We start from the raw sequence: 26,967 nt of genomic DNA on the forward strand, positions 1-26,967 counted from the left end.
GGTTTGCACAACATATGAAATTTCCAGTGATGTTCTAGACAAAGTTATCAGGTCTATAACAGGTCTATTGTACATGCCTAATTCAAGATAAGTATTTCAGAACTGAGTGTGTGTATGTGTTTGTGTGTTGGTGGGGGAAGCGGCAGAGAGGAAATGCTAAAGTCCATTATTCTTTACATCTGCCTTTACCGGAAATAACTTCAATGCAAAATGCCACACTGGCCCTTATGGCATTGAGAAAAGATTATGAAAACAAATCTGATCAAAAGTCAAAGTGAAGCCCTGGACTTCTTTCAGCCCCCCTTTTCTGAATACGGACATGCTGTCGTTTTCACAATGTAAACACCAGCGATGGAATGCAAAGCATTTAAAGAGCAAGTCATAATGGAGCTGTAAATAACATCTCTCATTGCTTTCACTCTTAATTCAGAGTTTATGCCTTTGACACTGGCGAGGCTACTTGATCTAGTGGTCTCAGCGGAAAGACAGATAAACTTCAACTGCAGGCAGAAGACAAAAACTGACAAGGAGCATCACCTTTCCTGACTGTTTAAATCCTTTAAGGAAGTGTTGGAGCAATTAGAGAGGGAGTGTAATCTTTGCAGAGTGCATTAACACTCTCCGACCTCCCAGACAATAGATCAGACCTCAGACACATAATGCTTCCCTAAGGCTTTTTAGCCAGTATATTTGATCTCTTAGTCACTGCGTGCGTGTGACTATAGGTATCATCCACGTAGAAGGCATTATTCTACTGCCCACTGCCTCTGACACGGGAAGGTAATCAAGCAAAAAGCAGGAAAATCACCATAATCCATAGCAGTACTTCCTGCATCTTTAAGATGTGGGGGGGTGTGGTTTAAGGGTGAGTCTAGACTTTAGGAAAATCATTTTTCACCATTCTCTTATTATTTTTTCTTAAGCTACAGAGTTCATTCTGTAAAAGTGAATTTGTTTTATATGGATGTGTGTGTGTGTGGCGGGGGATGACCTCCAAAGCACTGGATGCTCTTTGTCTATAATATGAACTTCAGAACAGATTCGTTGAGAAAAACACGTGTGATAAACAACACTGTAATATGCAAAAGAAAGCAAAGGGAGGAAGTCATATAAACTCCTTGCACTGCAAGCTTTTAAATCTTCATCTATCCTGTAGGTTACATGGCAAGACACACTGTTAAGGCAGTAACCTATTTCCTGATGAACACATCCTGTTGCAACTGCTAATCTCACAGTAAAAGCTTGGCTTTTACCATTTATTATAAACATTTTCAAGAACTGCTTACCACGATATATTTTTTAATGGATTAGATTTGTGGTCAGTTGCTAACAGAGCAAAGAACTGAATATTCTTTACGTGAAAGCAGAAAAATAGGTTTTCCGAGAGTCTGACTTGCTATCCTGATGAGTAATTGGAACAGCAATTGAAATAGAATATAAGAAGGCTAGAAGGTTTCTTTTCTCTTCCCTTTTCCCCCCCTTTTAAGAAATTCTATATTTAAAAGTACAGCATACAAGACCTTGTAAGTTCTGAACTTCACCACAAGACTTAGCGAAGTTCAGGAGAGAGACAAAGACTGAATTTCACACAATTTGCTCGAGACTATCATAGCTGTCTGTTGATGACACTCAACATCTACAGCTTAAAGCATTTAAACCAAAATAATTACATTTTCTGGAATCAAGGCAGTTCCCCTTGAAAATGTGCACTGCAAAGGTTTTTTAAATGAGGCTACATGAAAAGAGGAGAGCTGAAAATTAGCTTTATGTTTAAGCAAATCACTTTAGAGTTTGCATCTTCAAACCCAAACTTAAGGAAAAATGGCAAATGAAAATATATATTCACAAAAAGCAATTTAAGAACTTTTGAACGTTAACTAGCAGGGAAGAAATATCTACTGAATGTTTTAACTTTGCTTAAACAATGCCTGATATCTAAAATGAAATAATTAAAATAACTAAAAACTGTTATCATAATCCACTATACAATTTCTTGGAGAAGGAACTGGCAACCCACTCCAGTATTCTTGCCTGGAAAATCCCAGGGACGGAGGAGCTTGGTGGGCTGCCGTCTATGGGGTTGCGCAGAGTTGGACACGACTGAGCGACTTAACAGAGGCAGCACACAATTTCTAGTGTTCTCACAACAAATTGTTTATGTTGTGTTTTTATTGCTGGGTAAAATAAATAGCCTGTGAGTCCTCTCAGATTAAAACTACCCTTCAACAACTGGCTACGGAAGAAAATGCCCTATGGAAGCAACTGATTTTATCTTTTGACACACAAGAGGGTTCCCAAGTGGCTCAGTGGTAAAGTATCTGCCTGCCAATGCAGGAGACACAGGTTCACTCCCTGAGTTGGGAAGATCCTCTGGAGGAGGAAATTACACACAAGAAAACATACACATGCACACACACACACACACACACACACACACCACTAAACTTATGCAACTTAGCACTCAATAGCAAAAGACTTTATAAACCTAACCAATGGTACAGGCATCAAATTTTAGCTACAGGCTAAGAAAAGTAAAACAAAAAATTTTTAAAAGAGGCTTAAAATGGTTATTTGCCATATAAAATCTGTACCAGTTCAGCAGTAACCCAGATCTTATCTCTTGTGCATATACAGATGAACAAGCCACAGAATATCCGAGAAAATTTTTATAAAAACAGAGATTACATAACATGCGTATTCGAATTTTTTCTAATGTAATGATTTCTGCCTGTAGATGACTCTATCAAATTAAAAATAAATTACCAAAATTAAAATCCCCAAGAAACTGCACAGAAATTTACTTTGGGACTTTTATCATTTATGAGTTTCTATCGCCACCTGCAGGACTGTCTTTAAGCAAACTCCAACAATGGAAAGGCTATCTGGTATTCTTTTTCTTTTCCTTTCTCCTCTTCCCCCTCTCCCAGTTCCCTCCTCTTCCCTTCCTTGGGTGTGGTCATGAATGTGTGTATGCACATGCACTAAATTTCCAGGCAACCAATTATTTTTCCCTTGAAACATGTCCATTACTAACAGTTTAAAGATCACCAATGGAATGCAAAATAAAATTTACAGAAAGCAGCAAAGTTGACTGAGGCCTAGGTAGCTAATTTTTTAACAGCTAAACACACATCACATCTTCCTATTCTGCAAAGTAGAAACTGGAGGAGAAACAAGTCTGTGGAAATGTCCTCAATGTGAGGCCTTCAACACTTTCCAAGGAAAGGCTCTTTTATTATGGAATAGTTGAAAATAAAGTTTACAAGTGCATGTGCCTGGCTTATACCAGGGCAGAAGAAATGTTGCTGTTTGCAAATTTATACTTAGTATTCTGCTGCTCTTTAAAACAAGAGACAAATGCGAGACAATATTTCGCTAAAAGTGTTCAGTTCAGTCGCTCAGTTGTGTACTCTTTGTGACCCCATGGACTGCTGCACGCCAGGCTTCCCTGTCCATCACCAACTAACTCCTGGAGTTTGCTCAGACTCATGTCCATTGAGTCGGTGGTGCCATCCGACTCATCCTCTGTCGTCCCTTTCTCCTCCTGCCTTCAATCTGAAAGTGTTGCTGTAGCCTAATAAAGTGAGAACAAGTTGAAGAGCAGAAGTCACAACTTAAACACCCAGAACATGCAAACACTGATGATCATCCTCCTCGGTTTCACCCCCAGCAGCAGCACTGTCCCCATCAAGTCCTGCTGAGGAACACTCATCTGCTGTAAGCAAAGGGGCAGTCAAGGACTTCCGTGGTGGTCCAGTGGATAAGAGTCCACCCACCAATGCAGGGGTCACAAGTTCGATCCCTGATCCGGGAAGATCCCACATGCCACGGGGCACCTAAGCCTGTGCCCCACAACTACTAAAGCCCGAGCTCTAGAGCCCACATGCGACAACCGCTGAGCCCGCGTGCCCAGCACCTGTGCTCACAGCAGAAGCCCCCACGAGAAGCCCGAGCCCCACACGAGAGAGCAACTCCCATACGCTGCGACTCGAGAAAGCTCACGGGCAGCAAGGAAGACCCAGTGCAACTGAAAATAAAAACAAGTCAATAAATAAACAATTTTTTACAAAGACAAGAAAAGGGTCAGCTAAGCCCACACCAAGTAACATTATAGATATTTGTTCCTCCACGGCATATTGCCCCTCTGGGTAGCGACTCTCCAGACGCATATTTTCCACAGGTAAGACTTGCAGAAAAGTGTGTTTTTAAAGAACTTTTAATAGCGCAATCTGTGGACACTGTGTAGATACAGCTCATACTCATGAAATGAAACCATCACTGCAAAATTTATGACCACCCAAGCCACACATTGTGAAAATGGCATCAGGGCTGACGATCCTCCATTCTAAAGCCCAGGAGGAAAAAATCACTCTCCCAATCCTTCAGTTTCTTCCCCTGTGAAAGAACATAGAGCTCCATGCTTTTCCAGACTTAAAATTGTAGCCATGGGGGTCTCGCTTTAGTACCAACCGAGCTAAGGAGTGTATTCCTTTCTTTTTACTTTTCCTTGACAAAATCAAGTATCTCTGGCAGTGAGTTAAAACCAAAATTTTAAAAAGCGAGGACAGAAATAGGCAAGTCTATTTTTAGGGGCCCAAAAGCATGGATCTGGGTTATAAGAAAATCCCAAGGAGACTAAAATAGTCAGTAAACATTGAACAGGAATGGGGTTTAGATGATGACATAATAACCAGACTTTTTTATTTAGCTGTCTTCCTATATTTTAAAATAAAAGTGGGAGAGACAGTATCAGTCCAATTAAAACATCACCCCCCAAATTAGCTCTATTATTTCAAAGGCCAATGACATGACTCCAAGCTCAGCAGAGAAGGAGCAAAACACACCTTCCTGAATTATAAATCAAATGGCAAAACTATAATACAATATAGTAAACCCTGACCAGACCACAAAGAAGGCTTCTCTCCATACACATCAGATCAGGCAGCTCGAATGATTACCATGCTCTCTTGTAACTGTCATCTGTGGTGGGTCTAATTACAGGCTGCCCGGCGAGCATGCCCACATCACACAGCAATAAAAGGGCCAGCGGCTCGCGGAGCCCAGCCAGACAACGGAGAGCACGCGCCACCTAATGGGGAGCCTCGAAGATCAGCCAGAGACACTAATAAAGATGACAGCTTCCAAACAAATGACAAAGCTCGGACCACCAAAAAGGCAATATCGAATTAGCTGGAAATGCAAGTGCTGAGCGTGGTTCTTCAACAGGTCAGAACTGAAGCAGGAAACCAGTCCTGTGTTCAGACACACGAGCACTCTACTCCTCTCTGCCCAAGCCCTCTCTTTTATTTCGAAATCTCCTTTTCCGTTTTTGCATCACACAAAATGTTTGCACATCCAGGTGTCATATATAGAAACAGATTAGGGGGGGACGCACTTGGCTCTGTAAGAATCAAAAATAAAATCCCTGCAGATTCAGGGGCTGTGGATCTGGGTTAGAGATTTGCCAGTTCCCCTCCTCCTCCCCCAGTTTTCCTACCCATGTCTTGTGGCCATTTAGCTGCAAATCAGCACCAGCCCCCACCCAACATGGATAGCCTTGAGAAAAAGTTGAGAAAACATATATCCAAAAACATTACAATGAAGCTATTTTTGGCTGTTTCTGAATCTTACCCTCTGGTGGGGTCACGGGTTGCTAAGGTCAGAATAGTAACTGGACTACAAACAGTATCTGATAACAGATGATGTGCATGAGTTCCAGTACTCTTCTAAGAAGCATTGATTTGATGCCTGCAGTATACTCAATCCCGAGATAAGCAGTAAGGATGGGTACACAGATAAAAGACTGGGCCTCTGTCATTCAGTCCATAGCTCACAATGCCCTAACACAATCCTTCAATAATACGGCTAAGTTACACTGAATTTCTTAAGCATATGACATTACCCTGAAATATTAAAATAAACCCCCCCTTTTTGATACAAAGAACATAATTTATTAGGTCAAACATGAAAAGTACTATCATAGCCTGAAAGATAGAACCCCATGATTTGGCATTTCCATGCACATTAATCAGCCCTAGAGACAGCTGACTCTTAAACATTAATTACATAACACAGAAGACAATGCTTTGCATTTCAACCCCATCCTCAAACAGGTTCTTCACAACCTTTGCAATGAAACAGCAACCGTGTGTCTGTGTGCACACTTGTACCCACTTCAGTGAAGTTTTTCTCTGAGTTAGGGCAGCAACACCCAGCCTCTCAATAGCTATATCAGCTAATAATTCCTATCCACATTTGTTCAGTTCAGTTCAGTTGCTCACTCGTGTCCGACTCTTTGTGACCCCGTGAATTGCAGCACGCCAGGCCTCCCTGTCCATCACTAACTCCCAGAGTTCACTCAAACTCACGTCTATCGAGTTGGTGATGCCATCCAGCCATCTCATCCTCTGTCGTCCCTTTCTCCTGCTGCCCCCAATCCCTCCCAGCATCAGAGTCTTTTCCAATGAGTCAACTCTTCATATGAGGTGGCCAAAGTATTAGAGTTTCAGCTTCAGCATCAGTCCTTCCAAAGAACACCCAGGACTAATCTCCTTCAGAATGGACTGGTTGGATCTTGCAGTCCAAGGGACTCTCAAGAGTCTTCTCCAACACCACAGTTCAAAAGCATCAATTCTTTGGCGCTCAGCTTTCTTCACAGACAAACTCTCACATCCATACATGACCACTGGAAAAACCATAGCCTTGATAGACGGACCTTTGCTGGCAAAGTAATGTCTCTGCTTTTCAATATGCTCTCTAGGTTGGTCATAACTTTCCTTCCAAGGAGTAAGCATCTTTTAATTTCATGGCTGCAATCACCATCTTCAGTGATTTTGGAGCCTAAAAAAAGTCTGACACTGTTCCCACTGTTTCCCCATCTATTTCCCATGAAGTGATGGGACCAGATGCCATGATCTTAGTTTTCTGAATGTTGAGCTTTAAGCCAACTTTTTCACTCTCCTCTTTCACTTTCATCAAGAAGCCACATCTGTAGCTCACTTCATATGTTTAAAAATATTTGTTATTATTACTTAATTTTCTCTCTAAAGTGCAAGTTTAATTTTTCTTATGGTGTGCTTTAATAATTAAAAGGTTACCACTTTGGCTTCAAGTATAAGAGGAGCACACTGGAGGTAAGATAAGGGAAAGAAAGAAAGGGAGCAGCAAAAGAGGGGGGAAGGGATGCTGGGGAGAGGCTGGGGTGCAGGTGGATGGGGTGAGAAGGGAGGGAGGGACAGAAGGAGGGAGGGAGAGAAGAGAAGAGGAATCCACCAGGCTCCTCTGTCCACAGGATTCTCCAGGCAAGAAAGAATACTGGAGTGGGTTGCCATGCCCTCCTCCAGGGGATCTCTCTGACCCAGGGATTGAACCTGCATCTCCTGCGTTGGCAGATGGATTCTTTACCACTGAGCCACCAGGGAAGCCCAGGATAGATGGACAGGGGACTTACTATGATCATTTCATCTCTGCATCTCAATATCTAACACTGGACAGACAACAGTTGTGGAAAGGGAGGGAGGGAAGCAAGGAAGGAGGGAGACAGGCAAGCTTGAAGGAGGCCGTGAAACGCGGCCCGGGTCGAGGACTGACATGGTCACTGAAGTCTTTTCTTTCTCTAAGATTTAAGTTCCGAGAGTCAGGATCAAGTTCAAATTAACAGTAGGGTATCTCTAGACAGCAGAGTGAACTAGACTGAATTCTCTGGACTCTGCAAAGGACAACAGTCTCTAACCAGAAAATTCAGAGAAGGTGAAAAAGTGTGTGCTTACAAATACCTCCCAAGAGAAAGCACAGGAAAGCTACTGGGTAGAGATAAGAGAGTCCCCACCAGGGGCTGCGCCTACCAGAACCATTCACTCATTACCCACAGGGCCGTGTGAAGACTGACAACATATGCTGTTCCAGAATTTTAAAAAATTAAGACCTAATGCTTACTAGTCAAAATGGGGATGCTCCAAAATACCAACTGATTTCATTCAGTATAGCTAGAATTCTGTCTGGAAATGTAATTCAATTATGAAATTGAAAATATAAACATGAAATATGCTAAACTAGCTAAGAGTGTCCTTTTAAATTTTCAACAGATAATCTTTTAATGCAATTACTGTAATTTTATTAAATGGCATAATTAGTTAATGCCTGAGAAGATGTCAATAGAAGGTGCAATTATGTTGTAAAAAATTACAATCACAATGTACAATAATGGATTGTTCTTATGAAAAAAATTGCTGAAAAAGAACTTTACGGTATTTCTGAAAGTATGTTAGCTAGTCCTCTGTGAAAAGGAAGATTTTGGAGATCATGTTAAATAGAAAAATAATAAACTGGCACATATCTTAAGCATCCTATGTAACATACCTAGAGATGTTTGCATATAAGTATATGTTTTTGTAGCATTTAAGATGCCTAATTTTTTTTTTTCCAAGACAAAATGGTGATGGTAACTGTGAAATTTTTTTTTTTTATAGTCGATTAACAAGGTTGTGATAGCTTCGGGTGCACAGCAGAGCAACTGGGCCATACACATACATGCATCTATTCTCCCCAAACTCCCTTCCCATCCAGGCTGCCACCTAACATTGAGCAGAGCTCCCTGTGCTAGACAGTGTGACCAGCACTATTTTAATAGGCCGATCTGAAAACAAACGTCCATTGTAGTCATTTGTACCAAAGCAAATTCAATCTGAATCCTGTGGGCGACAGAAGGGGCACTTCTCTAGGTCTCATGAAGTTTTTTCAAACTGTTCTCAGAAAACATTCAGCAGTATAACTTTTTGCTTCCCAAATGCCCTCTGCTTTTCAGTGCCGTGTGTGTGTGTGTGTGTGTGTGTGTACACACACTCATGCATGATGGAAAGGTTTGTTCTGTTACAGTTGCTGTTGTTTTTCAGTTTCAACGTGAAATCGTTTCACACTTCTCAAAATTATAGGATCCCTAAAAGCTAAGAATTCTGTATGTGTTAAGTAGAAGCTAGCAGTTTGAAAGTGGAGAACTGTATTTTAACCTCATGGGGGGGGGTTGATTGATGCTTTAAGTTATATATCATATTGCAGGACCTGTCAACTCTGAAGAATTAATTCTTCAGTTTCTTACAATCAAGAAATACAGGAAAAAAGTCACAGATGTTAAAAGCATAGCTTTATGAAGATACCCATTGATATATGGTAGACTTAGATTGCTTTTTAACATCAAAGATCCAAGTAAAAATTTAATAAATAAGGAATCCATCAAAAATGCCCCACAGACTTCTCTCCCTGATACAAGAGGTAAGTGCCTGAAAGATCGGTGGAAAGACAAAACTATATAAGTATAACTTTTTTTTTTAACAGCATTGGGAGATCTTTGCTATTTAAAATAATCTTCTGATGATGCCAACTGTCAAGCAAATATTTCCTGTCATATGAAAAAATCAATGTATTTATGCCATGATACAACCTTAGGTCTTTTTATAGACAAATACTGGGGCTTGTAAAATACAATTACCTAAGAGAAAAACAAAAACTCAGACAAATGATTGAACAGTATAAGTTCAATATCAAGATACAAAATTATCTTTTTAAAAAAAATTCAATTCCTTTTAACTATCATCAAATAATGCGTTTGCACTAGACATGGGAATATACACTAGAAATATGGGCCCTCCCACACTAGAAAATCAGGCTAATGCCTCTGAAAGCTATGGCTTTAAGATATTCTGTAATAATATACTAATGTAGACAGTCACTCTTCTTGACTCCTAGCCCTTATTCTGAACAACTTGAAATACCTGAAGAAAATCTGAAAAGAACAGATTTCTTCCATGGTTCCTTCCTTCGGTTCTTTTCACTCTTCACTCCCTCCTCAAAAATCTTTCTACATCATCTAAGAGCTTCCTTCAAAAGCGGAAAAGATAACTCAGTCCTCAATTGGGGGCTTAGTCTAGAACCAAGCACTGAGGTTTTCCAGACCATGAAGCTGAATTCCAAGGATGTCATAAGCATGTGATTCCCACAGTCAGGGATGTCCCCCAAAGAGGCTACAGACATTTCCACCTTTCGCTTCTTTTATTCCAGCTCTTGTGAATATAATGACTATATCTGAGAATTATTCTTACCCATATATTGACGCTTTCTTTCTCCCAAAGCATCTTGGGATAGGCTTAATTCCCATTCATAATATCTAGATACATATAGGAAGTGACTCATATGGTTGTTCCTGGAATTACTATGTGACTGTGTGGTGCTAAGTCACTTCAGTCTGACTTTTTGCAATACTATGGACTGTAACCCGCCAGTCTTGTCTGTCCATGGGGTTCTCCAGGCAAGAATACTGGAGTGGGTTGCCATTCCCTTCTTCAGGGGATCCTCCTGACTCATCGATCAAACCCAGCCCTCTTACCTCTCTTGCATTGGCAGGCGAGTTCTTTACCACTAGCGCCACCTGGGAAAAGTCATTATCTATCTATCTATCTATCTATCTATCTATCTATCTAAATACAAGGACCACAATTCACGTATTTGGCTCTAAGGACAAGGATCCTGGATACAAGGGTCCTTGAAATACAAAGACTACAATCACTGCATCTTTGGCATACATAAGAGGCAGTGTAGCCCAATGGTTAAGTGCAAGGGCTCTAAATTCTGATGATCTGAATTGAAATCTCAGCTCTGCCTCTTAAAAGCATATGAGCTCTGTCCCGTTATTATTAAACTTTATTTAACCTCCATTTAACCTCCATGGGCTCATTTTTCTTACCTGTAAAAAGAGGGAAATACTGTAATTGGCGCCTACACCTGGCAGGTTGTTGTAAGAACTAAACGAATGAACAGTTATGACATGCTTAGGACGGTACCTGACACGCAGTAAATACTGAAACAACATGAGCCATTAGTTATCCCTAGAGTTCAAAGCCCATGACTGGGAATGATCATGAGCATGCATATAAAACACCATGTATATTTTAAAAATCCATTCATATGGAAATATACAGATGTGCTTCTTCTAGACATGATATTTCAGCTACATGTGGCCTCTGTCAATAAGCTGACACCTCATATGAACTTGTCTTTTAATTAGAGAAACTAGACTGTGAAATTTTGAGTGAAAAACAATTTAACTTAAAACATGTCAAGCTCAGAAAATATAGTAAGAAAAAAAATCTAGAAAACTTAGGGGAGGAAGAAAGACTCAAAAGCAGTAATGAGCAAGATTTCCCCTAATTATCCTAACAACAACAACAACAAAAAAACCCTCAAGCCTATAGAAGTATGATTTAGAATTTGACTGCTGTAAAAAAGTTCACATTCAATGACCTACTGTACAGCACAGGAACTATACTCAGTGTCTTGTAATAACCTATAAGGGAAAAGAATCTGAAAAAGAATAGACATATATACATATAACGGAATCACTTTGATATACACCTGAAATTAACACAATATTGTAAATCATTGTAAAACTATACTTCAAGAAAAATTAAAGGAAAAGTCCACAATTAACTTCTCACAATAACAATGAATTAAACAGTATACAGCAACATTCACATAGCAGGTGTCAGGGAATTAAAGATAACTTTCTTCTTTTAGTATGGGGAATAGAACCACCCATCTTACATGGAGAGGGGATTCATCCCCAGTGGGGTAGGTTGATGCTTAGACAGCCTAAAAAGATACATTTCCTCATGTTTGTTCATCTACTTCTGACTGGATACCACATGGACCTAGATTTTCTTTTTCTCCTGTGATTCTGGACCTAGATCTCAACACGCTGCTTTCCTTTAACTCCCGCTTTCAACAAGATATGATATATTCATATACACATCCACAGGATTCCTTAGAAAATGTATGGCTTGCTTTCATAATGTCTTAAAATTAACAGCCAGAATATCCTAAACATGATCCTATAACATTCCTGCTTTTTATCAGCTGAAAATAGACACACAGACATGATGTTAGTAATGCAGCTTTATGTTATCTGACAAAACAGAAGTGAAGAAAAATTCCTAGAGCTCTGCCCTTAGCTTGCAGTGCTGCACCTCTAGGGGAAGGACAAGCCCCAGTGGAGACTGGTTCAACCAACCCGGTTCTTTTCACATCTGGGCAATGAACCCTCAAACAGCACTTATCCTAATTTCTATCAGAGAAAGGCTTCTACATGCAGTCCTACTGTTAAATAAATCCTCGCCTTAAGACCTTGCTTCAGGGATTTCCCTGGTGGCAAAGTGGTAGAGGATCCATCTTGCCACATGGGGGACGTGGGTTTGATCCCTGGTCAAGGAACTAAGATCCCACAAGCCACAGAGCAACTAAGCCCGAGCACACAAGAGGAGAGTTCAGGGGCTGCCTCGAAAGGTTCTGCATGACACAGCGAAGACCCCAAATGCTGCAACTAAGATCCGACAGGGCCAAATAAATGAATAATTTTTTTTTAAGAAATTAAATTTTGCCATACATCAACATGAATCCGCCACGAGTGTACATGTGTTCCCAATCCTGAACCCCCCTCCATGTATGGCAAAACCAATACAATATTGTAAAGTAATTAGCCTCCAATTAAAATTTTAAAAATTAAATTAAAAAAAAAAAAGACCTTGCTTCAGACGGCACAAAAATTGTTTTGCCCCTGTAACATCAGGGCAAGTGGAAGAAGCATGAATTAAGGCATCACACAGATGAATCAAGACCAGGAGCAGAAGTCTGTCTTCAGCAGACTGTAGGAGAATGTTTGTACCATACCCGCCAAGACAAATATGATATTCCCAAGAAGGGATGGGAGGAGGCAGGCCAGGCTTCAGCATTACAGTCTCCCCTCCTCCCTGTCTGGCCCAGGTCACCAGGGGACCCAACATTCGGCAGAAAACCACCCTGAAGGGAGCCCTCCTGAGTCAGGGACACGGCCAGTGGCACCCCCTGGGGGTGGCTTCCCCATCAGTCCTCCACAAGCAGCTGATGTTAAGTCTGTAAGCAAAAGCCACAAAAGCAAAATGTCTTTCGAAAAATAGGAAGGCTCGGCTACCCATAATCTTATTAAAAAAATAAATAAGGGAGGCTACGACACATTTTATATTTTATCCTAATAATGCATTTTCTTTAGGTGTTCTCGTGTTGAGGAGCATAAATGGTTTTGGAGTGACCATCATGATGGCAGCGACAAAAACATTCTTGAATGAAATCACACATCCGCAGCTTAGGGAAGGGAGATACGCACGTCTACATCTGCAGTATCTCTTGAGATCTGCCATGGCTGGTCAGGGTCAACGTGAGACAGTCATTCAAAAGTCGAACTCCAAAGGACAACAGAAAATTAAGTGTATCTGAGTGAAGCTCTCAAGACAACCCAGAGAGAGAGAGGGGACGCATGTATCACTGGTAATTGACTCTGCATTTTTCCAGTGAGGACCAGCAGAAAACATCCCCTTTTCCACACCGCCAGTGGGGCCTCTCACAGTCCTGGATGCCCCCAAGGGATTCCTGCAAAATCACATTTTGGCAAACCAGCAAGAAGAGCACCCCTGTATCTTTCATTCCGTGGGACTGAGGGGTGTGCAAAGACCTTGTGCCAGCCTGAGCCTGGCAGCCAGGCTGGCAGGGGACTCTGCAATGTGATGTCGGCAAGCAGGGTTCACTCAGGTCGCAGGCACTGCAGAAGCGGCCCCGCTGCCAAGGCTCACTTCCCGGGTAGCAGCCCCCTCCATGAAACAACTTACTTGTATTCACTTGTGGTGATCTTTCTTCAGATCACGCTGACAGCCCATTAATCATTTCTGTCATCCCCTACATAATCCAGTGCAACAGATCTCTTGTTTTTGTAAAAATCCCAGTGCCAGAAACTAAGCTCCAGAAAGGGGAAACCCTTTCCTCTTCCCAGCGGCCGGCCCGGGTGCTGAGTGCAAGAAGCCACCAGAAGTGGTAACTGTTGCCCGGAATCACAGAGAACGTTCCCTGGAAAGTTTGTAAAGAGAATTCAGGTGGGAAACAGAGTCAGGGAGGCTGAAGAGGAGCAGCCACCAGCTGAGGGGGAACGTGAGAAAGGAAAGTGGGCGAATCGACCCCCAAAGTCAGATAGGGATTAAAGAAACCCTTCTTCAGGGTGTAACCAAGGCCAATTGGTCGGGCAACTTTAAACCAAAGAAAAAGGACGTTAAAGGCCAAGGCTGCAGCCATCACAGAACTTCTGCCTCCCAAACCAATGAAAAACTAGCATTAACTAAGGACAAAATAGAATGAGTCCCAATGGCTGAGAAAAGGCCTCTTGCGGAGCCAGTACACTGCTTACGTAATAAAAGTGGAAGTGACTTTGAACCCACTGACCTCTGGGACTGACTGTTTTTTTTCATGCAGATATGCCTGGTGGGTAGGAATGAGCCTAATGATAGGACGCAGGGGACAGAAGAGCCACGATCGTGACTCAACTGCTTACACAGGCATTAGGTCACACTGGGACCTGTACAGGGGACAGGAGTTAATTACATCACACAGGGGTCCCCAACATCTGGGATCTAATGCCTGATGACCTGAGGTGGAGCTGCTGTAATAAGAGAAATAAACCGCACAATAAATGTGATAAACTTGAATCATCCTGGAACATCCCCTCACCATCCACCCCTGGTCCACAGAAAAACTGTCTTCCATGAAACCAGTCCTTGGTATCAAAAAGGTTGGGTACCACTGGCACAATACAGAAGGCGCAAGAAGAGCAGCTGAGCGCCTGTTTTCTTTTCTTCCTCCTCCCACGCCGGATGCTACCAATCTGATCAACGACAAGCTCCTTTACAGACAAGGGAGGATGCCCCAAGATGCAAAGTGAGGACGCTGTGCTATTAATAACTCTCAAGTCCCTACTAGATTCTGGGACTCTCGGAGGTTGACCCAGGTGGTTTGAAGATCACGTGCAGGTCTGAGATTCTGTGATTTTAGCACACTCATAAGGAAGGGCCGATGGTATTATAAAAGTGTATTTCACAGACATCATGGTTCTCCTCAGTGCTGTTGAGTCAACTTGTAGTAATCAGTTATGACTCAAGAGGTTTGATATGAACATATGTTTTTCATACCAAAGTCTGTCAATGATTTACTTAAAACATAAATTACAGCAAGGCAGTCTTCATTTAGTCATGTGATTTTTCATCTGCCATTTTTCAAAAAACACAAGCACTTACGGGCACAGAAGGAGAGAAACAGACCCATGTAGTGATTAAACAAATGGCCCCAGAAACATTCAGAGTCACGCTCGACTCATTGTCACAGTCCATGGAATTCTCCAGGCCAGAATACTATAGTGAGTAGCCTGTCCCTTCTCCAGGGGATCTTCCCAACCTAGGGATCGAACCCAGGTCTCCTGCATTACAGACGGATTCTTTACCAGCTGAGCCACAAGGAAAGCCCAAGAATACTAGAGTGGATAGCCTATCCCTTCTCCAGCAGATCTTCCCAACCCAGGAATTGAACAAGGGTGTCCTGCATTGCAAGTGGATTCTTTACCGAGTTACCAGGGAAGCCTATCAAGAGATAGTATATGAGTATGAGTTGGGTGGCTCAGTGGGTAAAGAATCTGCCTGCAGTGCAGGAGACCCAGGTTTGATCCCTCGGTTGGTCACCCACTCCAATATTCTTGCCTGGGACAATCCCATGGATAGAGGAGCCTGGAGGGCTACAGTCCATGGAGTTGCAAGAGTTGGACACGACTGAGTGACTAAATCATGAGTTGGGTAAGTTAAGGGATTTCCAAGGATAAATTTGATAAGGATGGTCTTAGAAAGAAACCTCCTACATAGTCTCCTATGTCTCCTACATAATATATTGTAAGAAGGTGGCTGTATATCCTTTATTGTTTAAGTTTCCTTACTGGTATAAACTTCAGCTTTGCTGAATGTGCACCATTCTGTTTCATCTAAGTACAATAAAACCCACCTGCCTTTGGATTTGGGACTCAGAGTAAATAATCTGAATTTTTTTTAATAAAAAAAAAGGAACCTTACCACGAATGCTACTGTACTTCTCAGCGTGGATTCCCACTGGAAGCAGCTTTTAAGGAACTGTATTGTATTCCATATAGCCATGGTGAGTCTCTTCACTCGGTCTACATCTCTGGATAAGATCTAATTAAAAAAAAATGGAAAACAGGGAATGAGATTTACACACTTCAATTATTCTCTTTAGACCAGACGGCTTGGTCATTTGAATTATATTCTGTATAGCCAATAATTAACAAAACAATAAAGAAGAGTCCTAAAATTTTTCTAGAATTCATTTTTAAAATATGACCATTCAGGGAGGAAAAGAGAATCCATTGCATTTTATAGCTCCTTTAAAGGAGAACTGCTGCTGCTGCTGCTGCTAAGTCGCTTCAGTCGTGTCAGACTCTGTGTGACCCCATAGACAGCAGCCCACCAGGCTCCCCCGTCCCTGGGATTCTCCAGGCAAGAACACTGGAGTGGGTTTCCATTTCCTTCTCCAATGCATGAAAGTAAAAAGTGAAAGTGCAGTCGCTCAGTCGTGTCCGACTCTTCGGGACCCCGTGGACTGCAGCCTACCAGGCTCCTCCGTCCATGGGGTGTTCCAGGCAAGAGTACTGGAGTGGGGTGCCATAAAGGAGAACAGGCTGTTTCAATAATGTTCAACACAAAACTGAGCTGGTAAAAAATACAGCCATCAGGCATGTGATGTGTGTGAATTTGTGTGTGTGTGTTTAAGAAAGATAGAATAGAGTGAGGACTTGTGCTGTTCAGTTTTTAGTTTGGAAGGAACTGGGTAGTTTTAGTAGAAATCTCATATATTCTAGCTCATCACATCTAGAAGAAAAAGTCTATAAAGCTCCAATCCTTTGGCTACCTCATGGGAAGTGCCAACTCACTGGAGAAGACCCTGATGCTGGGAAAGACTGAGAGCAGGAGAAGGGGGTGACAGAGGAAGAGATGGTTGGAAGGCATCACCAGATCAATGAACATGAGTTTGAGCAAACTCTGGGAGATAGTGAAGGACAGGACAGCCTAGCGTGCTGCAGTCCATGGGGACGCAAAGAGTTGGACATGACTGAGTGAATGAACAACAGAAGCAACACAGTGAAGTAAATTCCTGGGGAGGGAATCCAGCTCTCCCACCTCTTTGCTGTGTGACGTTGGGCCAGTTTCTTAACCTCTCTTATTCAACGAGGTTGACATAGGAGTGCCAACCTTGGAGGTTGTGGAGACACTTGAAGGGCTTAGAACAGTGCCTGGCACATACCAAGAGATTTTAAGTAGCTGGGTCACAATTATAGGTTTCAACTTTGCAACCATCTGGGGATACTTAGTGGTGAGAGGCCCTGAGGGAGAAACCTAATATATCCCAGGGTCTCAGCCCCAAATCCCCTGGTGCTCCCACCTCCCAAAGCCATCCCACACAGAGGTGAAGGTCTTGTTTGGCACAGGCAAGGTCTTTTCTCCCAGATGTAGGTAGATTCATTTCAATCTGTTTGCAAAAACAGCAATGCCACCTACCTCAATTCAGGTTTTAATTTTTCAAGTAAACAGGGCAAAAGGCAATAATAATAACAATAATAAAGCCACTGACTCCGATTACACAAAATAAATATTACACTCAAATGTTGTGGCAGACCAAAACATTCGGATGCTCCTTTCAGAAGCAGATTAAGGCCTTTCCCGGTGTGTCCAGAAGTTCATGGGAAACCAAAGGATGGTAAGCTGCCTTTATATTTAACTTGCTTTATGTAATCCCCAGCTGCTCACCCCACAGGAAGTGGTGGAAGTCATAAACACTTTAAAAAGGGGACACGCTGTTACACAACTGCAGAGGGACAATAAGTACAGAGTGAAATCCTGAACTGCGCTGGACCAGAACAGGGAGGGGCTCTGAAAAGAACTGGAAAGGTCGTGGTAAGAAAAATGTGGAACTTCCTCTACTCAGCCCTGATCTTCACTTTCTGTTGAGCTGATGAGAGAGGAATTAAGGGCCCCTGGCAGGGGGAGTGAGGATTTATTCCACCGGGGGTAAAATGCTGATACATCTCAAATTTAGGCAAAACAGAAGTGGGAGGAACAGCTGTGGGTGAATCTGAGGCTGGACATCTTGAAAGAGTCACCGGCTTAACTGTATGACGGACGTCGGAAGCAAAATGCCTCTGAAATGTGCAAGGAGGGAGAAGAGCATGGCTGTGATGGAAGGAGGGCGGACGGGCCCAGGACACTCTGGAGGTTTATGGAGGCTTGGTGCTCAGAATTCCTGTTTACAAAACGGTTCTGGATGCATGGAGGGCCGACACTCCCTGCATCATCCAACAGATATGTTCTCAGTCTTTCCCTTCTTTACTGAACCCAACCCAAGTCCTCATCTAGGGAGGAAAGGGGAGATGATGGGGGCGAAGGTGGAGAGAGGGAGGAGGAATGGAGAGGGAGGGGAGGGGAGACCAAGTCATGAGCAGTAAGTACTCCAGGTGCTGGTGCTGAGTGTACCAACAAGCCAGGTTACTGCCCTGACCTACCTTTTTGGACAGCTTGCGGCCATCTTCAACAAACCGCTTTTCTCTGGGAGTAAAGGTCCGAATACTTGCTTTGATCTAGAAAGAAACATCAGGGTTAAAAACAGAAGCATTGAGATGGATTTCACTCTCTCTCAAATGACTGAGAAGTCCTAGAAACCAACACCTTCTGACCCTAAGGGCCTGGGTAGGGGTGGGGAGCAGAGACTTAGGGGTGCCCTGGTGCTCTGCAAGGGCTTCTGGGTCTCACTTCATGAACATCACTGTCATGAGTGATGAGACGAGGTCAGACTGGAGACTTGTGGGGGCTCTTCCCACGCTGCAAATTGAAGAGACTTTTTTAAGCCACTGCAGAGATTGACTCACCAAGTCCTCCAACTAAAGTTTCTAAAGAGTCAAACTTCCCTTCAAATCATGGTTTTGCACTATCCCTTTGTCAGTAACACCTTGCAATGTGGAAATCAGTTTCCGGCTTATAAAAACATTTTTTTCCCATAGAGAATCTCATTTCCTCTCAATGATCCAGAAAAATAAGTACGTGAGTCATCTTAGTCCTGTTTTTAGGGAATAAACTGAGGGTCAGAGAGATTTTGTGGTTTGTCCAAATGACTATACTAAGGGAAAAACCTCAAAAATAAAATTCAAGTCCTTTTCTTCTATATCAGATGGACAATTAGAACATTATTGAACTAACAGTTTTGGATTTAAGGCTGTTTCCCGCCTAAAACTCCAGTTTCACATGTATGCATATTCTATATACAAGTCCTTGCCAGAAGAAAACAGGAGATGCAGGGTGATCTAACATGCACCAGAGGTTCTCCTTGAAGGGAAATGTTCAATGGGGAAGAAGAGGAAGTAACAGCAGACCCACATACTGGAGCCTGTGCCCAGAGTGCTAACATTTCCAGGAATAAAACTTCCCTGCTACTGATTTTATGAATAATCTCTTAAACAAGGCAAAGAATCAGTAGTGTAGCATCAGGGAGAAGAGTCGGGAAGACCTGCATCTGGATCCTAACTCACTCATTTATTAGCAATCATTTCTCCTCTTTGATTCTATTTGCTTATCATGAGATGACATTCATGATCGCTATGGACCAGGCTTCTTCTGGGAATGAAAGAGTATCAGAGCCTGGGACATTGTAGGTGAGTAATAAATGGCAGCCATTCTTCTAATTACTGTGAAGGTACCCCTATCCTATATTCATGGACCCCACTATCTAACCTGTGCTGTCCCTTCCCCTTCTAGAACCTGCTGCTGATACCATGACAAATGAATGCTCACAGCTAAGTAAGCCACATTCTCGCACGCCTAGGAATTTTTGCTCCCAACAGTTGAACTGTATACCCATCAGAACCAAATGCACTAATTTGTAAACCTATTTATGCCAATTTTGTCCAATACTGTAATTCTATATTTTAATTATCATAGAGATTATTGATATATTATACAAGTATTAGTTGCTCAGTTGTGTCCAACTCTTTTGAGACAACATGGACTGTAGCCCACCAGGCTCCTCTGTCCACGGAATTCTCCAGGCAAGAATACTGGAGTGGGTTGCCATTTCCTTCTCCAGGGGATCTTTCCGACCCAGGGATTGAACCCAGGTCTCCTGCGTTGCAGGCAGATTCTTTACTGCTGAGCCACCAGGGAAGCACTAATACAGATCAAAAGACTTGAAATCAATGTTGTTCTGGAAAGTGTTGAGAAAGGTCAGTTACTACAAAGATACTGCTACTGAGGTGATGATTTTATGGAAAAATAACCTAGAGGGATTCCACATTCAGACTGTTCTGTGTCTTTAAAGAATATTTCTACTTTCAAGAAACTGAAATTAGTATTTAAAGATGTTATAGGTGTATGTATGCAAGGAATACACTGTAGAACTAAAAATATTAAGTCTATGCTATTGGGAAAAAGGTTTCAGGCCTGCACCTAAAGACTGGTAGGGAATATATATTCATGTATTTTATCTTATGCTAAAAGTGCAAGATGCATTTTAAAAAATCCTCCTTTTACTGATGCTTTCCATTAACTATTTGTCCTGATAATGTATGATTGTAGAGCATCTACTATAATAGTTAAATAACATAGAGGCTTGAAAACATCTCTGTTCAATCATCAATGGAAGAAGGTTAAAGGTAATAAAGCCAAGAACCTAATTTTCCTCTTATTTCTTGTTGTTTTGGTTTTTTTTAACATTAATTTATTGAGAATTACACACCATCAATTCTATTGGGCCAAAAGGATTAATATGAGACTGTCCAGCACTGATTTTTTTTTGGCTAAGTTTCAAAACACTATTTTCTCTGTAGCTGTAAAAATTCTGAAACATTTTATAGTGATTTGACTCTCTTCAGGTTGGCCACCTTTTACTTTTGGTACAAAGAAGTTGGGAGGTAGTCTAGTTAGACTTACCGGATTATATATGAGGTCCATCTCCAAGTAAATAACTCCTTTAAAAGCTTGTTCTAAATCTTTATTCTTCAGCACGTAACAGTTTGTTTGTCCATCTCGAATCTGATAAACAATAGATAAAACACAAACTTCCTGTGAGGTTTAAACTGAACAAGCTGACAACACTGAGAATGTAAAATGCATACACAGTTGAAGCCAATATTAAACAAAATTAAACCATATAAATATTAATCATAAATCAATTTTTAATCCTAAAGTGCTTCTATAACTGATAAGAAGATAAAGTAACAATCACCAGGCTTCTCCAATAAAAAAATAAATGAATAAAAAAATAAAAGAAAAATTTAAAAAGAAATAATCACCAGGCTGAAACTGATATATGAGTGGAAAATTGGTGGTACAAACTATTACTAAGTCTACCAGGGCTTTCGTTCAAAAATCCCAGAGGTTAAACATTTTTGTTAAGAAGTGATGAATATTCTACAAAATTTCTGGCAAGTACTACTTGAGACTGCCAAGGTCATGGGAAAAAGGAAAACTTGGAAACTGTTGCAAGTCAGAAGACTAAGGAGATTAGATGACACAATGTGGTACCCTGGGCTGGATCCTGGAACAGAAAAAGGACATTTGTGGAAAAACTGGTGAAATCCAAATAAATAGCAGAGTGTAGTTAATAATAGTAATGGATAATGTCAGGTTTTTTTTTTTTTTAGTTTTGATAAATCCATCATGGCAATGTAAGATGTCAACATAAGAAGAAACTCGGTGAAGGTGTATGGGAACTCTGTATCATCTTCGCAACATTTCTGTAAACTTACAGTTATTCCCAAAACAGGGTTGTAGGATAAAATGTCTTAATTATAATATAATATTTGATTTTATAAAAATATCAACTATAGCTTATAAAATTGTTCCTGTTCAGTCGCAAAGCAGCGTCTGACTGACTCTTTGCAACCCCATAGACTGCAGCATGCCAGGCTTCCCTGTCCTTCACTATCTCCCAGGGCTTGCTCAAACTCATGTCCATTGAGCTGGTGATGCTATCTCATCCACTCATCTGTTTCCCCTTCTCCTTTTGCCTTCAATCTTTTCCAGCATCAGGGTCATTTTCAGTGAGTCGGCTCTTTGATCAGGTGGCCAAAGTAGTGGAGCTTCAGCATCAGTCCTTCCAGTGAATATTCAGAACTGATCTCCCTTAGGATGGACTGGTTGGATCTCCTTGCTGTCCAAGGGACTCTCAAGAGTCTTCTCCAACACCACAACTCAAAGGCATCAATTCTTCAGCGCTCAGACTTCTTTATGGTCCAACTCTTAATCCATACATGACTTCTGGAAAAGACCATAGGTTTGACTAGATGGACCTTTGTTGGCAAAGTGATGTCTTTGCTTTATAATACACTGTCTAGGTTTGTCAGATTTCCTTCCATTTCACTGGAATGAAAACTGACTTTTTTTCCAGTCCTGTGGCCACTGCTGATTTTCCCAAATTTGCTGACATATTGAGTGCAGCACTTTAACATCATCATCTTTTATGATTTTAAATAGCTCAGCTGGAATTCCATCACTTCCACCAGCTTTGTTCATAGTAATGCTTCCCAAGGCCCACTTGACTTTGCACTCCAGGATGTCTCGCTCTAGGTGAGTGATCACACCGTCATAGTTATCTGGGTCATTAAGAACTTTTTTGTGTGTAGTTCTTCTGTGTATTCTTGCCACTTCTTTTTGATTTCTTCTACTTCTATTAGGTCCTTACAATTTCTGTCCTTTATCTTCTAAAATAGTTTCATAAAAATATTTATGAAATATAAAATATAATTTAAAGACATTATTTTATACAAATCTTACAAAATACTTTAAAGAAATGAATTAAGGAGCCAGTTTTTAAAGAACGACCAGTTTTTCACAGCCATGTTACAAAGCAAATTAAATAAACCAGTATAGCTAAAGTTGAGGTCAAAACTCAATACATTTTAAAAGAACAACATGCTGATAAGCCCTTAAAGTTTAAACAAGTTCCACTGATGGCCTCCCTCAGCCAGCATGTACATCAGTTCCATATATCAAACTACTTGTTTGATACTACCCCAGAAATTAAGGCATCTTAGAAAAACATTGCTGTATCATTTTGGAAATGACCTGGCTCTCATTAAGGCATTTTCTTTTCAGATTTGATAGCAAGCAGCAATGCTTATATTGTACACAGGAGCAGCATATGTATTATTAAACTTCTGGCTTGTTCAAAACATCTCTGCTAACTCAAACAGGGCAGAGGCAAACTTGAGCTGACCAAAAGCTCCATTTGGGATTGTAATGATCAAAGATTTGGAATAACATAGGAAATTTGAGGGCATGACGTTTGAGCTATATTTTAAATGACTACTGCTGTACTACAAGCATTCAACACAAGTGTTCTTATAAACAGTGGTGGAAGTGAGTTGAATAAGTCACGGTGTGGGGCGGGTGGAGGACAGAGCCTTTCCACTTTACAAGGGAGAGGTCACCTTCCTTCCCGAAGTCACCCCACCTCTCTCAGATTGAATAGGTTTTAACAGAAAGATGGTTTTCCTGGCCAGTGGCGAAGAGGAAGGGGCTGCCCCATCAAGACCTGACTTCCTTCCTAAACGGTATCCAAACAGGATTCCGAGCTTCCTCTTGTATCCTCTGTCTCACTTAATAAATTGTGGGTGTTAAAGTTGAAAGAAATAAATACAAAGACAGCATGACAATTTGCCAAGCTGACTTTGGTCCAATTTAGCTTTGCTTCAACCCACAGTCATTGTACCGTTATCTTAAAATTTCCATGATTTCTTAACGCTTCGGGAAGGGCAACAGAAGAACAAGAGATATCTGTATAAAAAGAAACATTTCATAGTAAAAGAAGTTTTTTTAATTATTATTTTGGGTAAATGATCGTTTCCTCTTTCTCAATGTCCTAGAATTGTGTCAGCAAAGCACAGAATCCACCTAGGACATTAATGCTGTTTTTAAAGCTAGAGATATAATTAAGGCTACTCATGTTTGGCACTTTAATATATTACTTTTTAAATATAGAAATTCCAAGTTTAAAAATGTGTAAAAAGATTGAAACATGACAGAAAAAAAGTCCTTCTGGATGTCCATAAATACTACAATTCCTTCCTGGAGAAGGAAATTAGACAGGAATTTCTAAAATTTTTTGAGAATCTATATTCATTTTTATATTCTTGAGAAAAACTATTTTAAATTTTTTGTGCTAAACTGAATATATTTTGCAGTTTCATTTTTTATCAATATGATTTGATAATGACTGTATTAGTATATTTCTCATTTATTTAAACTGCTATGTAAGTTTCACAATCTGAATAAACCACAATTTGCAAATCCTCTTATTTATGAACATTTGGTTGATTCTGCTGTTTTCAGTCTGTCCTCTATAATATCTCTGAGGAAAAGATAAACAGTGAGAGATAGAGAGGAAACAGACTATTTTGTGTCTGGGATATGCTTGAGTTAAGCACAGATCAATGCATTGAACATTTAGTGTTATAACTAACACTGAAATAGTAACCAAAGAAACTTTTAAAATATTTCCATTTCCCAAGGTTTATACATAATTGAACTTTCAACACATGAATAGAGGATAAAAATTTCCACAACATCTCAACTTGCCAAACTCCTATATCACAGTATTTATATAATAAAAAAATAAAAGATAAACATATTTTTCCAGCTGAGGACTATATTTATTGTTTATACTTAACTGTGAAAATTATTTGTAGCAGTTTCTAATGTTAAAACCTCTATGAACACAGACAAAACACAGCCAAAAGAAAACTTAGAGCAGAGAATCCATATATAATTTTATCTTTAGGTATGAGAAAGGCACTTCAATTAAGAGTCAAGACCTCTGTCACCCAAGGCAAAAAGGAATGATACCATTTTCAATTTATGACAAAAGGAAGTCTCTCAGTTCAACAGGACAGTCTTCCTGGATTCATTTTGGAGGGGATTTCATTTCACTCAAACAGAAGAGTGAATAATGGATAATGTCTCTAACTTTAGTGTAACAAGAGAACTCTTCATAGGGACTTGTCACACACCTTTGCAATCTCACCTTTTCATAGGTAAGAAGCACAGATATCAAGCAATCATTTGGGGAAGGCAGCACTGTAGGATGGTAATACAGATGTAACCTAATTAGGAATAAAACTTTCACCATCAGGGAAATGGGCATTTCCATGTTGTTTTACCTTATTTTCAGAAACAAAATGATATATCAGCAGGCTTTTATCAAGAACATGAGTGTGTGCATGAGTGCTAAGTCGCTTCAGTCATGTCTGACTCTTTTGCAATGGTATGGACTGTAGCCTCACACTCCTCTGTCCATGCAATTTTCCAGACAAAAATACTGGAGTGGGTTCCCATGCCCTCCTCCAGGGGATCTTTCCAGCCTAGGGTTGAATCTGCATCTTTTATGTCTCCTGCATTGGCAGGTGGATTCTTTACCACAAGTGCCACCTGGGAAGCCTGATCAAGAACATGCTAACCACGAATTCCTGGTTAAATCAGTGAATGAAAGAGCACAGGAAGTCTGTGTCTGAGTAACAATTCAGGATTTCAGAGCCAGAGGACAAGTAACAGATTTTAATCTGACCTGAAATTACCTTTAAACTATGCAATTTTTCTCTGTATAAAAGAATTTTAAATCTGCTTACACAAGCTTTAAGCACAGTAAATATAAGGAACTTTTTAAAAGTTGGATGTTAAAACTAAGTTTTGTGTCAAAAAGATACTATCCGTTATATTAGAAAATGGAACTGTTTTAAATTGGCATATAAAAAAGTATGTGGGACACAGAAAAAAGCATTTTTCTTAGCTGAAACTCTTTTTAAAGAATTCTCATTATTATGCTTTAAAGTTCTTTGATGTAACTAGATATCAACTGATTCAACGGCAAAGTTAATCAAAATCAATATGAATAAAACCATCCGTTGGCTTAAGGAGGAAAGATACACACTTAAGATCTAAATCCAAACTCAAGAGTCATATTGATCCTCCCCCCTCCTCACTGTAACCTTCTTGTGAATAAAAGGAGAACATTTGGGTGTAAACAAGCCTTATTCTATCAGAAGCTTTTCACTGCACACAAAAGGGAAAACATTCTCACACGACATCACAGTATAGCAGCTGGTTCCCACTGATGCACATGCAAAGTGACTCCAATAAAATGTGATATGGACAGACACATGGCTGGGAAAGAAGAAAGTGACTATCCTTTACTTGGTCGTGATTCTATTTCCGTCCCCGCTTGGAATCAGGCCTGTTTCCCATGGTAGGAGTCACAAACACCATGAGACTGCAAAACCCACGAGGTCGCGATTTGCCCTGATCAAGGCCACCGCTAACAGCAAAGGCAGCACCGAATTCATCAACCCAGCCCTCCTCATATACCACCTCTGTCTTCGAGCAAGGCAATCCAACCCACCCGTTTGTTGTCGTTCAGTCGCTCAGTCGTGTCCGACTCTTTGTGACCCCATGAACCGCAGCATGACAGGCTTCCCTGTCCTTCAACATCTCCCCTTCCCTGCTCAAACTCATGTCCGTAGAGTCGATGCCACCCAACCATCTCATCCTCTGTCGTCCCCTTCGCCTCCTGCCTTCAATCTTTCCCAGCATCAGGGTCTTTTCCAATGAGTCATCTCTTTGCATCAGGTGGCTAAAGTATTGGAGCTTCATTTTACCATCAGTCCTTCGAGTGAATATTCAGGACTGATTTCTTTTAGGATGGACTGGTTTGATCTCCTTGCTGTCTAAGGGACTCAAGAGTCTTCTCCAACACCACAGTTTAAAAGCATCAATTCTTCGGCACTCAGCTTTCTTTATGGTCCAACACTCACATCCAAACATGACTACTGGAAAAACCATAGCTTTGACTACATGGACCTTTGTTGACAAAGTAACATCTCTGCTTTATAATATGCTGTCTAGGTTTGTTACAGCTTTTCTTCCAAGGAGCAAGCGTCCAGCCATTTCTGAATCCAAAACCCTGCACTGAACTTTGAAAAAATCAGAAAACCTTGCTGTACCCAGCAAGTCTGTCAACTCTCTCCTTAAA

General features: G+C 40.9%; 1 protein-coding gene across 3 annotated transcripts in view; it reads right to left on the reverse strand.

Annotated features, from left to right (window-relative positions):
- MCTP2 (multiple C2 and transmembrane domain containing 2) overlaps positions 1-26,967 on the reverse strand; it is a 261,100-nt gene that overhangs the window by 70,099 nt on the left and 164,034 nt on the right. For all 3 annotated transcript variants that reach the window (XM_005891571.3, XM_070358172.1, XM_070358173.1), the window contains 3 exons: positions 20,874-20,975; positions 18,458-18,532; positions 15,957-16,076 (listed from right to left, as the gene is read on the reverse strand). In XM_005891571.3, the coding sequence (XP_005891633.1) occupies positions 15,957-16,076; positions 18,458-18,532; positions 20,874-20,975 (297 nt within the window). The remainder of the gene's footprint in view (positions 1-15,956; positions 16,077-18,457; positions 18,533-20,873; positions 20,976-26,967) is intronic.

This window comes from Bos mutus, chromosome 21, assembly GCF_027580195.1.
Source record: "Bos mutus isolate GX-2022 chromosome 21, NWIPB_WYAK_1.1, whole genome shotgun sequence".
Taxonomy (NCBI): Eukaryota; Metazoa; Chordata; class Mammalia; order Artiodactyla; family Bovidae; genus Bos; species Bos mutus.